Here is a 13169-nt window from a genome sequence, read left to right on the forward strand (position 1 = left end):
ACTGTTATGCTAAGATCTTATACAACTGTACTTTCCAAAGTTTAGTCGTTTTACTTGTTAGAACTACAAGTTGATTGATTTAGTAAGGTGCTGGTTGAAAGAAAAAAAACAAACTCAATTTCTAGCATTAGTATGAGGGGTGTACACAACATATCTTTGTCTATAGCAGTACAAGAGAAACAATTTATTATAATCCCATATACTCCTTACTTAGCTGTCATCTAGACAAAATACTATGAAGGGAGTTTTCTTCCTTCATTCACTATAGTTGCTATGCCTCATGCAATATATGTCTGTAGACATTTCAGCATATAGTAGAGTAGATAAGGTTCAAAGTGAGCAGAGAAAAATATGTGACAATGCAATGGAGTTAATGTGAGAAAGTACATCAAAGTATGAAGACAGTATGTGTGTTTCTTTAACACTTTTAACAAGAAATATGGATGTATGAATTATTTATGTATACTGGATGAAGGTACATTTATATTTATTCAACTACATAATTGTTTAAAAGAAAAAAATGTGTCTTTTGAAAACATGGATGAATTGATGAATTTTTCAGTATTTTTTTATTTTGTTGTCATGGATGCCGATTTGCTTGTCAAGTACTGGTCTCTAAATGACATCCGCTTGCCAAGGGATACCATCCCTGTGTCTTGACAGTGAATGCTGCCATTTGTAAAAGCCTTATTTTTCTTTGTCCTTAGGAAAAATCCTTGAAAAGCCATTTGTGAGTTATACACATTCAGTTTGAGAACTTTATTGCCAGATAGAAAAGAAAATTAGTGAACTTTTGGAAGAGGAGAGACCGAGAACACATAAATATTATACATACCATTGGATTCTTCTGCTCCTTTTGGAATGTTTGGATTTTCTAAAAAGAAATAAAAAAGAAAACCTTAACTAAAATACAAACCAGGAAAAAATGTAAATTGAAAATGCATCTTTAAATTAATGTGTATTTTATTTTAAAAGTAAAAACATTTCTTTGGAAACATTTGGTCTGACATTTCAACTAAGTCCCTACAGTCAATACTGAGTCAACACTAGATATGATACTGAAGTAAGCCACACAAATATAATTCAGCATGCTTGCCTGCCTTACATCACAGGATGCGTACACTTCATATATAAGTACATAGTCTGCACAATGTATGACTGCTGTGTATTTTACTCTTCAGTGCTGTATCAATATAGCCTTATCATACAAAGTTTATGACTTTCCATTCACAATGCATTGTACTGAACTTTTTTATTTGAGGTGTACACAGTCAATAAAGTGGTTTTAACTGCTGGGTACAAAGTCCGTCTGTGGATAAATGTGACTTGTCCCCATACATACATACATATATACATATGTGTATATATATATATATATATATATATATATATATATATATATATATATATACACATATATATACATATATATATATATATATATATATATATATATATATATATATATATATATATATATGGTAACATAATGACTGGTTGGCATGTTAGATGATCCCGCCTGCTCCACCTTAGTAAGAAGTGTTAACCCTAACCCTGCCCCTAACTGTAGCTGTACAGCTTACCTTATAAAAGCCTTTTCTGTAACACCACTACTTTATTAAGACAGCTGGGACACATCACACACACACAAAACACACACACACTAAATCTATCCCTTTCCTAATCCTTACCCTAACCCTAAATCTCTCACACTTGCACACACACACACTAAATCTATCCCCTTATCTAACCTTTATCCCAATCTTAAAGTACACTCATACACAAACTTCCAGCCCCATCACTTGATTTGCTTGAACAACACAGAAGATGGCCAATAAAATGTTTGCCCAAATAGCCCTTTACTCAAAACAGATTACAGTTAACTTACATTGTGCAAATTAGTGTCAAATAACCATATGTATGTATGCATGGATATATATATATATATATATATATATATATATATATATATATAGATTCACTATGTAGTTTCGAAATAATGAAATCCCTAATTTCAGTATTTTGAAATTACATAGCCGAAGACACCAAACACCGAAACCCTAAAACTGCAAAATTCAAAATCCCGATGCTACACTACAGATACAGCACACACAAACACATATACACCACTCCCCCCCAACTCAAATATAATATCCTGCACTACAGATAAGCTGGGGGGCTGTGCCTACTTATATATACTAACTCTGAGATCGCACAATCAGACACACACAAGCAACTCACTCCCACACATTATACACACCTTCGCACACACTCATCACAGTCAAAACACACACTGACAGACACTAAAGCCCCTAACCAACAGACATACACATACATACATACCCAAACTCACATCTTACCATTCACACACCACAACGCCAGAAGCGCTAATTCAAAATCTCCATACTTCGGGATTTTGAATTTATTTCTGTGGACATAGCCAATTCTTTTGTAGCATACATGCCCTTTCTAGGTAGCAGTAAAAAAATAAAGTTAACAACTCATTACCTTTCAAAAATGAGCCATAAAATATATCAAAGAACATCTAGACCCTCAAAGCATCTGAGAGCCTAATGGCCTCCACACACCAAACTGTATTAATAGATGTTGACACAGGAATAGAGAGGGGTCTCTACTTTGGATTCCACATATTGTAAAACTGGCACTGCACAGAGGTATGCAGAGAAGGTCATCATAGCTTGTGTGTACGTGACTAAAACCACTGTAGTCACTTTTTTTTTTATTTTCCTCACAATAAAACATCAGATATGTGCACAATCAGGATGCTATTGCTTGTGTGGAGGTGGTGAAAGTGGATTCACTATTTCCTTAATTCTGCTCACAATTAAACCTCAGTGGTGTGCCTAAAAGGTCTATGGTCGAGGAACAACACACTTGAATACACTGATGTGATTATTATTATTATTTTGCACTTTTTTCACATCCAAATGTGAGAATTGTATAACAGTTGTCTGTCTTTTAGGGCTGGGGTAAAAGTGATATACTGTATGTGTGTGTGTATATTTCTGACAGTAGTAAGTCAAAATATCAGCAAAAAAACAGAAAACCGGCAAGGCAGTCATTGAAACAGCAGAGAAACTTTAATAAAACAATAAATGCAGATAAAGGATTAGCACTTTTATACCTTCTCAGGGTACTTCTTCAGATCTAAACATATTTAAACCATTCTTAGCTTAAATACTAGCATCTTAAACCATGTGACTTTAATACAGGTCTAATTAGTATAAAGTCATTTAACCCTTTTCCTCTAGTAGCTTGTAAAATATTTTATTTTATTTTACATTTGTTGACTGGGCTAGTCTAACTGGATACATGTCCATTTTCAGTAGAGGCCCGGGGAGATAAGCTCCAAGACAGGACAATGAAATTAACACAATAACAACTAGGAAACATGAGACAAATAAATCCTATTAACAGTACCTATTAGAGGTTATCACAGTAATATTTACAGTGCAGAATACAGGCATAACATAGGATGCTAATACAATCAAGGTATTCTATAGATAGATAGTATAATAGATTAAATAGGAAGGAGTTGCTATTAATGAGTAGACGGGGTAGGAAGAGCAAAGTATTTAGAGACACATAGACGAGTCAGGTTTTGAACAGGGGCATAACCAGTAAGTTTTGAGGAACACTTTTAATTTGTTTTTGAAACAGGATAATGAGAGAAGTGTGGAGAGTTCATTTGGGAGGAGATTCCAGGCTTTTCCAACAATATTAGAAAAAAGGGAGTCACCAGCCTTGTTGTTTGGCTTAGTGGTATGTACTAGAAGTTTCTGAGAAGACCTTAAGGATTCCAGGTTTTTATAGGGAGTGATTAGTGTGGAAAGAATAGGAGTTTTGGAAGGTTTGTAAAGAGTGCTGTGGGCTATAGTTAGTTGGAATTTAATCAGATTTTGTAGTTCAAGCCATCCCAGCTGCTTTAAATTAATGCAGTGATGGGTTCTGAATGGGTTGCCTGTTGCAAATCTGAAAACATTTCCAATTTGCTAAAATTATTTTTAGATAGGTTAGTAAAAATAGGTGAGGCATAAAGAAGAGAAGAGATTAGATGAGTGTGTGCTGTTGTGGTTCTAGCTGAAGGTAGGAGGAAGGATTCTATCCTATAGAGAGAGCCTAGCTTTTTGTTGACAGTTTTTATAGTATTGTTCATATGGGTATCAAAGTTCAGATTATTGTCAATGGTGACACCTAATAGTTTGGTGGTTGGTTCAGGGGATATAATAGTTTTATTGGTAGAGTTAACTGAGAAATCCAATGGGGGGACTTCATAGTAGGAGAGAAAAGGAGGAGTTTAGTCTTTTTGGGGTTTAGGACAAGGCATCTATGTGTGAACCATTGCTCAACTGTGTTAAATACTTGTTGGGTAAGAGAAAGAAGTTCAGAAGAGGAGGGGGCTGAGCATATCAGTGTAGAGTCATCCGCATATTGTATGCATGTAGCTTGGGGGATGGCAAGGTGAAGGTCATTAATAAATATGGAAAAAAATAGGGGTCCAAGGATGGCCCCTTGAGGGACACCCAGGTTGACAGGCAGGTGAGTAGAGAGAGACTTATTCCAAAGTACGGCCTGTTGTCTTTTATCGAGGTAGGACTGGAACCACTTATGGAGGATGAATCTAGTGACAGGGATTTCAGTATTTTGATGAGAATTTTGTGATTTACCATGTCAAAAGCTTTAGACACGTCAATAAATAGTGCTGAAGAGAGTTTGTTTAGATTGCGTTTTTTGTTGATACAATCTCTCCCTTCTACAGAAACTGAAACCATGCTCACCCTCAGCAGACCAACTACCTGCTAAATTCCTGTCCTGAAGTTGTTAGGTGATGGTCTGAAACCATGTTGACAGTTGGCTAGTAAGTTATTTTGTGTTAGATGGTTGAGTAATTGTCTGTGAATGCATTTTTCCATGATCTTTGCCAGAGGTGAGAGGAGGGCAATGGGGCGGTAATTGGAGAGTTCAATGGATTGTCCTCCTTTGTGGAGGGGGATAATATGGGAAATTTTCCATAACCTGGGGATATAACTTTCAGTAATAGTTCTATAGATCAGGATAGAAATGGGATAGGCAATAGCTTTGGCGGATTGTTGTAGGAATTTAGCAGGTAGTTGGTCTGCTGAGGGTGAGCATGGTTTCAGTTTCTGTAGAAGGGATAGAATATATGATGTTGGGACTGGTTGAAAATGAAAAGTAAGGGGTGGGGATGATTCATCGGAAGGTAGAGTGAAGTTGTTAGGTGATAGTTGACTAGCTAGTGTTTGTATAGCACCAGTAAAAAAGCTATTAAACACATTAGCTATATGTATTGTTTTTTTTGTGTTCAGTGTTTTGAGGGTTTGGAGTAGTGGATTGCCCTGGATGGAGTAGTTGGTTGATACTAGACCAGAATTTCTGCGGCTTGTTTTGACTAGCTTGTTGGGATTGCAGGTAGTAGTTTTTTTTTTGTCAGATATTATAGCTTTCTTAGTTTCATTTCTTAGTTGTCTAAATATTTGTTGGTCTATAGGGTTTTTTGTTTTCCTCCATTTTGCCCAATGTTTGTTTCTTAAATTTATTTTATGTTTGGTTTCTTTAGAGAGCCATAGAGCATGTTTGGTTTTAGTTCTAATTAGTCTGGTTGGGGCATGGTGGTTGAGGATGGCAAGGAAGTTGGAGTTAAAGTAACTAACGGCTTCATCTAAAGGAAGGTTTTGTAAGGGTGACCAGTTGCATGCTCTTAGTTCCATCTGGAACAGTTCAGGGTTAAAGTACTTTTTAGACCTGATGTTTTTAACAGATGTTGGGGAGGGAAAGTTGATTTTATGTCTGATGATATAGGTAAGAGAGTGGTCACTTAAATCATCAGGGAGGGTTCCTGAGTCATAAATGTGAGGGTGATGGTTAATGAGAATCCAGTCTAATAAGCTAGATTTCTTGTTAGATTTATTTATCCTGGTAGGGGAGGTAATGGTTTGGGAATACCCATATAGGTTTATATGGTTTGTGGGGAGGCTGCTGCAGAAGCAGGTCCAGTCAATATTTGTGTCGCCTAGGATAATGGTTTCTTGAGGCAGGTTTTGGCAAAGCCAGCAATGTATATTTTCTAAGGTCACTGTGTTATTACCAGGAGGTAGATATATACAGATAATATAGATGGATTTGGAATTGTTAAGAAGAAGTTTGGAGATAAGAATTTCTGCACTGGAGTCTATAGGTGGTTTACAGTTATGAGTGGTTAATTGTAAGCTAGATTTATATAGGACAGCAACCCCTCCACCTTTCTTGGATGTTCGGTCTAGTCTCAGGATATTATATCCAGGTGGGATGATTTCATTGTCTTTGGTTGCAGGTTTTAACCAAGTTTCTGTTAAGCAGAGAATATCAAAGGAATAGATTACAGTTAGAGCTTGGAGTTGAGTTACTTTATTTTTATACTTTGTATATTAAGACGATCAATTAAAAGGGAGTTAGCTGGTTTGGATAGGGCTTGGGTAGGTAATTCTTTGAGGTTGAGGAGAGAGATAGGAGTTGTTGGGGGGCCTGGGTTAGGGTGAATGTCACCATCCTTTAAAGAAAGTAGTAGGCTTAGACAGTATGGGTAGGGAATCTGCTATAGAGATAGACATTTTTGGGGGTTTATATTGTTGTATTTTGTGTGTAGTGTTCTATGATATTTAGGAAGTATGTAGTTAGATGAGGATGTTATGTTAGCATGAATAAAATGGAAAGGTGATTTTGGAGAGTTGGTTTCTTTTTTGGGGTAGTTTTGGTTTGGGTCTAGTGGGTTTTCAAATGAGGTGAATAGATGGGTGAGGATTAAAGAAGGTAGTAGTGAGAGTGTGAATAAGAGTGTGAAAAAGGATGGGATGGATTGTTTATTCATTATATGAATTGATATAGGGTCTTTGTAGGTAGAAGATAGAAATGTATTGGGAGGAGGTGAGAGAGTGAGTAGAGTGTGGTGTGATAGGAGGACAATAGTGAGAAGTTAGTATTACTGGAGTTGGGTAACAGGAGAATGTTTAGGAGAAAAGATAGTGGGAAAGAGTGTCTTTGAAGAGGAAATGGTAAGATCACGAGGTATGATTAGAGAGTAATGGGAAGAGGAAGGGGTATGGTTAGAGAGTAACAGGAAGAGGAAGAGGTGTGGTTAGTAAGTATAAAGGTAGGACCCCTGAGGTGGGTGGGAATTGGGGGTAGGGAGGGGAGAGGAGTGAGCCCGCAGGGTGAACGGAGCGGGTAGAAACAGATACTGGAGCAGTTAATGAAAAACAATCAGCTAGGGTATGTCTAGTGGTATAATGGAATAGAATATGAGCTAGAAGGTGTCTATAGTCTATAGATATGAAGGGGAAAAGAAAAAAGAGAGAGAGGACTAGACAGGTGTCTTTGGACAGTAGAAATGAAGGAAAAAAACAAAAGAGACAGCTAAATAGCACTTCTGGGACTACTGAAGTTAAGAACTGAGGTAAGGAGTTGATCATGAGAAAAAAGGGTAAGAGTAGAAAATGTCAGGAATTTGGGTGCCATCTCATGGGCAATTCAAGTATTGTAGTCTTGATTGAGAGGGAGTAAAAATAGTAGAATACGGTTGTAAAGTGAGAAAAAAAAAAGAAAGACAAGGGGGGTATCTATACAGGTAGTAACTATACGGCTGTAAACTGAGAAAAAAAAAAGAAAAACAAAGGGGATATCTATACAGATAGGAAGGGTGAGATAGTGAAGGTAATATAGAAGGGGAAGCAAAGGCTGCTGGCTGTCTTAGCTCAGGCCTGGGTATAACATTTATATTTTGGTACAGTCAATAGAAAGTCTTTCTTGTTGGAATTATTCAGCAGACATACTTTACTGTTTTCCTTGAAAGGGGATTGTAGGATTGTTTTGCATTGAGGTGACCCGCCAATATTTGGAGAGGGTTTTTAGCTTCCTGATGACTAGCACTGGAAGCCCAGGATAGCCATCTACTTTATCTCAGTACACTCAGTGCATGTTCTAATGTCTCCCCCTCAGTTTTGCACAACTCAGTGACCATAAATCTAAAACTATGGTCACTCCCTACATGCATTATATGCTTCGAAAGTGCATTCCTACAACCACATTTCAAGATCATGCTGTATCATTGAGAAAGACATGAACTAAATCTTTTTTCGTTGTGACTCTGATACGTCTATAAAAGAATCGTTATGTTATAAACCTTTGGTTAAAATACAGAATAACTTTAGAATAGAGAAAGTTGGGACATTTCCATGCAGGGATGCAATGTTTGCAGATATATTAGACCAGACAGTCATCTTTTGGATCCTGACACCTCACAGGTTTACCATTTTAATGTTTATACCTCTTGTGCTACGAAATACTTGGTATATTTGGCTGTATGTGATGTTTGCTTCTCTTTCTATGTTGGTATGACAAATCACTGTCTGAGAGATCGTATTAAAGGGCACTTATTTTGTATTAACAAATGTGATAGTAGGAATGTACTTTCAAAGCATGTTATACATGCAGAGAGTGACCATAGTTTTAGATTTATGGTCATTGAGTTGTGTAAAGTTGGTTTAAGAGGGGGAGACATTAGAACACGCACTGAGTGTACTGAAATAAAGTGGATGACTATTTTACAAGCTACGATTGGAAAAGGGTTAAATGACTTTATACCAATTAGACCTGTATTAAATTCACATGATTTAAGACTCTAGCATTCAAGCTAAGAATGGTTTAAATATGTCTAGATCTGAAGAAGAACCCTGAGAAGGTACGAAGGTGCTAATCTTTTATCTGCATTTATTGTTTTATTAAAGTTTTTCTGTTATTTCACTGACTGCCTGATCAGTTTTCTGTCTTTTTGCTGATAAGTTTGTTACATTTGCTGGCCTTTCCTCCTTTTGTGTGGAACAAGTTAAAATATGTTACTGTGTTCTGTTTGTTCTTTCATTTTTGTACCAGTCTGATATCACAGGGGTTACACAGGAAGTGGCTGTTTTGTGGAAGAAAGGCATGCTAGACTATTATATTTCTGTGGTGCATATACAAACATATTCCTATGACTTAGATGAACTGTGACTAACATAGTTGACCAAATATTTCTCTAGGCTTGCCTTGAAACAACTGGTACAGTGCAATGGACAAAATAGTAGCTATCCATTTCAACTACAATAGTCACATCAAAACTACCCTAATAATGTTAACATTTGTTGAATGCCTCCTCCAGAGTAAAGATGGATTCAGTTTTGATACAAGATTATCACTGAACTCAGTGGCCCTGTGGTGCAAAAGGATAAAACCTTTACTGTGCCCCAGACAACTCATGTTTGACTGCCGGTACAGGTACTGAGGAGTCACAGGGGGAGGATAGGAGTAAGTGGCTAATGTTGGCTGCTCATCCCAGGGGTGGGATGAAGTCTAGGCTTGTTGCAATTAGCACCACACAAGAATGATAAGCTCCATGCATAAGCTATGAGACATGTAGTCTGGAGGTTGTGAATGTAGAGAAGAATGAATGCACCTCCTGAGGGTAATGACTGTGGAGCTGGAAAGACTGCCATGAAGTAGAAAAGATGGGTAGGAAACACTCTGTCTCTTGCAGCTGTATGATACTGCACCAGCATCCTTAATCTTCTCACTGTCCATGACATGGGTAATTTGAGCCTGGGGGAGGCTAAAAATGTCTAGTAGACCTGAGGAGTGAGGAAAGGAGCTGATGACATCTGATGGTTAGTTGCTGAGAAAAAAATTCAAAATCAAGGCTTTATCTGATACATTACTGTGGCCATTTAACATTTTTTATACTTGATCAGATATAACAATCAGTCATCTAAGATTTACTCAGTCAAAAATGTGTAAATGCAAGCAGTTTATCAATGAAAATGATTGACTCTCTTCTGTCATGTTAAGCAGTCATTGATCTGGCTTGACACAGCTAGTGTGCATGTGTGTGTATGTAACAAGCTAAAATACATTGCTAAGGCCACTGCATTTTTAGACAGCTGTGGTATACACAGTCCAAGTGGCTATAATTTGTAGGTAAAGAGGCTATCTGTAGATGAAATGGACCTACCTTCCAGCTGAAACATTCAGTAGAGAGGGAGGTACCATAAAAGCTTGGAAAATGCTTTAAAATGTACCACAGAACATCAAAAACAGCATAGATTATTGGGGCATACCAGACTTCAGACCATGGCATAATTTAATAATAGTGCCAGCCATCTGTGACATCTCTTTGCAGTGTGAGGACATCCATCACAGGAATAAAAAAATAGTACTTAAGATAAAGCAGTTAAGCCACTTAATGTGCCTCACTGTTTGCTATAGATGAAAAACACAGTAAAAGGATGTTTTATAATTTTGTCTAATAACTCTCTAACTTGTTTCTGACACAACCTGGAGAGGTATATGTAGCATTGTAAATAGTAGCCACAAAGTAGAGAAACACAATGAAAAGCAAATGTGAAACACACCTTATTATTCATCAGCAAGCAAAGGAGAGTAGTATTGCTGGAACTGAATTCATCCTCAAGTCTAGGTGAGTACCTTCAAAAGGTGGATCCTGTTTTTCACAAAATCACACCAAAACAACACTGATATATAGACTGCATTTTGTATAGCATATACCATGGACAGAAGTAGGTTAAACAATAAAAAAAGATAGCCGAGTGCACAAGACCCAGGATAAAGCACCCAATCCTCGTAGGTGCACTGGTGCCAAGACTGGAGAAAATTACAGTGTAGAATACTCAAGACATGGAAACATTCCTACAATGGGGCTAGGCCAGGCCTAGGGGAGGACGGCCCCCTGTTGTAGAAGGAAGTAGTTCACAAAAATTACAAAAATTGATAGGACAAAAAAAAAAAGCCATGAAGATAATAGAGTAGACTATTGAGGATAAGAAAGAAATTATGTATTGTTACTATTATGCAAGAAGCCTAGATTTTCCTGACAGAAGATATACAAAAAGATTAAGAGGAAAGAAAGATACTTGCACAAGAGAAACAGTCAGAGGCTTCAAGTAAAGATGTGTTTTCATTAATACAATAGATGTATGAAGAACATTATATGGACCAAGAAACATTGGGTCATTTGGAAAAATAAGTGACTGAGGAAGTGCAAAGATATAATGAACACAATCTAGAAATATTTGAAGGGTATAAAGAGAAATATGGACATTGGAAAGAAATAGAGATCTGATTTGGTATGATATGTATGCAAAGGAGAAAGCCTAATTATTCAATACAAAAAGGGCAGCCCCAAAGATATTCAAAGAGAAATAAAGGCAAAGGCATTCAGATATGGAAATTTTTACAATACAAAAATAAGATCACAAAGAGGTAACAAGGAACAGAAGATCATTAAAGTAGAAGTTAAAATATAGAAGTTGAAATATGGAAGATCTGCAAAGGGAAGGAGTTAGTGTAGAAAGTCTAACACAAGTTATATCACAGCATGATAAAACAATGAGTTCTTCAAGTAAGGAGAAATAGGAGGAGCAGGAGTCATCTAAAGAAAAAATATGGACATGGGAAATAAAAACAAATTGATATGGAGCAATATTTATGCAAAGAAGAAAACAATATTAATCAATACAAAAAGAGCAACACCAAAGATATTTGAAGAAAAATACAGGCAAAGGCATCCTGATATGGAAAATTTTACAGTACAAAAACATAAGCGAGGAGAAAGTAGAAAAGAGGTTTAGTAAAGGAGAAGTTAAAGAAATAGAAACTGAAGTTATGGATTACCTGAAGGATAGAGCAATGGATCCCCAAATTAAGGAGTAACCAGTGGATCTGGAAACATCTGATCAGTTGCCATATGAAGATACTTTGGAGCTTTTCATAAGAAACCAGTACAAAAGATCAGCTGGAGTTGTTAAGCAAAGGAACGCAGAGGAAAATGTGGCATCTCTGACACAATCAGTGTTGTGGGGTTATAGGTCATTGAGTTCCCATATGAAAGAGCAACAGATGACATAGGATGAAACTGAAGAGGATGTGGTACAGGGAGATGTTCTGGAACTTTATGCAGAATGCCAGCAGGAAATGAAGAACAAAAAATGTGCCCTCAGTTTAGAAGAAAATGATTTAAGAGAAGAGTTGCTTGATTTAATAGAGATAGATAGACATATTAAGTTCAATGAAAGAAATAGACTACAGAAAGTCAATAAAACTCAAAAAAGTTAGAAGCTTGATAAAACAAATTAACACAGTAATTAGGACTGTTTCTATGAATTCATACCATATAACAGAAGTAAATAGGATATACTGGGTGTATATCATAAGTCCAAATGTGCAAATGTCCGAACGCCAAAACTTCAAACTGGGAAGTTTGAAGTCTAAAAATAACAAAACCATGGAACATCACATTCTTTCCCAGGGAAAGAATTTGGTGGGCCGTTTCCATGACTTTGCTATTTCCAACACTGTGGTGCGATCTCAGAGTTGGTATATTTAAGTAGGGGGATGTGGGGGGTGTAACCCCCCACATTAGAAACAGTATGTAGTGTTCATGTGTCTGTGTTTTGTAATGGAACAGTGATTTTCCCTGGAAAAAAATCGCTGTTCTTAGTGTTCAGAGTTTTCAGTTTTCGAACTTTTGGGTTCAATATTTACATAGTCAAAGTTTTGACACTTCGACTATGTGATATAGACCCGTATATATTAATGTGCAGCTAAATTAATAACAGATAAAGTCTTACCACAAAAACACAGGGCAGTAAGGGAAAGGAAGAGGAGAAATCAAATGGCATCATGGAAGCATCAAATAAAGAAAACTTCTTCTTCTTTCGGCTTTTCTCGGTTAGGGGGTCACCACAGCGGATCATCTGTCCACTCATGATTTGCAGTGGAGTTTTACGGTGTTGAGTTGCCAGCCTGGCACCCAACCTTCCACAGAAGGCACACACATGTACAGACTCACACCTAGGGCCAATTTGGAGTGTCCAATCCACCTACTGCATGTCTTTGGGATGTGGGAGGAAACCGGAGCACCCCGAGGAAACCCACATGACCACAGGGAGGACATGCAGACTCCGCACAGAAGGCTCCCCAGCTGAGAATTGAACCGGAGAACCTCTTGCTGTGAGGTGGCAACGCTAACCGCTGCACCACCATGGCCGCCCTCAAATAAAGAAAACTATGAAGCAATTAAGACAAGAAGTGCCACTGTTAGAAGA

The 13169-nt window shown here is 37.2% G+C and overlaps 1 protein-coding gene across 1 annotated transcript in view; it reads right to left on the bottom strand.

The window, feature by feature from the left end:
* Positions 1 to 13169, bottom strand: part of IGSF21 (immunoglobin superfamily member 21) — a gene marked incomplete at its 5' end in the record, with an annotated part of 1235684 nt that overhangs the window by 38595 nt on the left and 1183920 nt on the right. Inside the window, one exon of the mRNA XM_044061896.1 lies at positions 836 to 874. Coding sequence (XP_043917831.1) covers positions 836 to 874 — 39 coding nt within the window. The remainder of the gene's footprint in view (positions 1 to 835; positions 875 to 13169) is intronic.

Source organism: Protopterus annectens, chromosome 2.part0, assembly GCF_019279795.1.
Source record: "Protopterus annectens isolate FY-2018-M chromosome 2.part0, PAN1.0, whole genome shotgun sequence".
Lineage (NCBI taxonomy): Eukaryota > Metazoa > Chordata > Ceratodontiformes > Protopteridae > Protopterus > Protopterus annectens.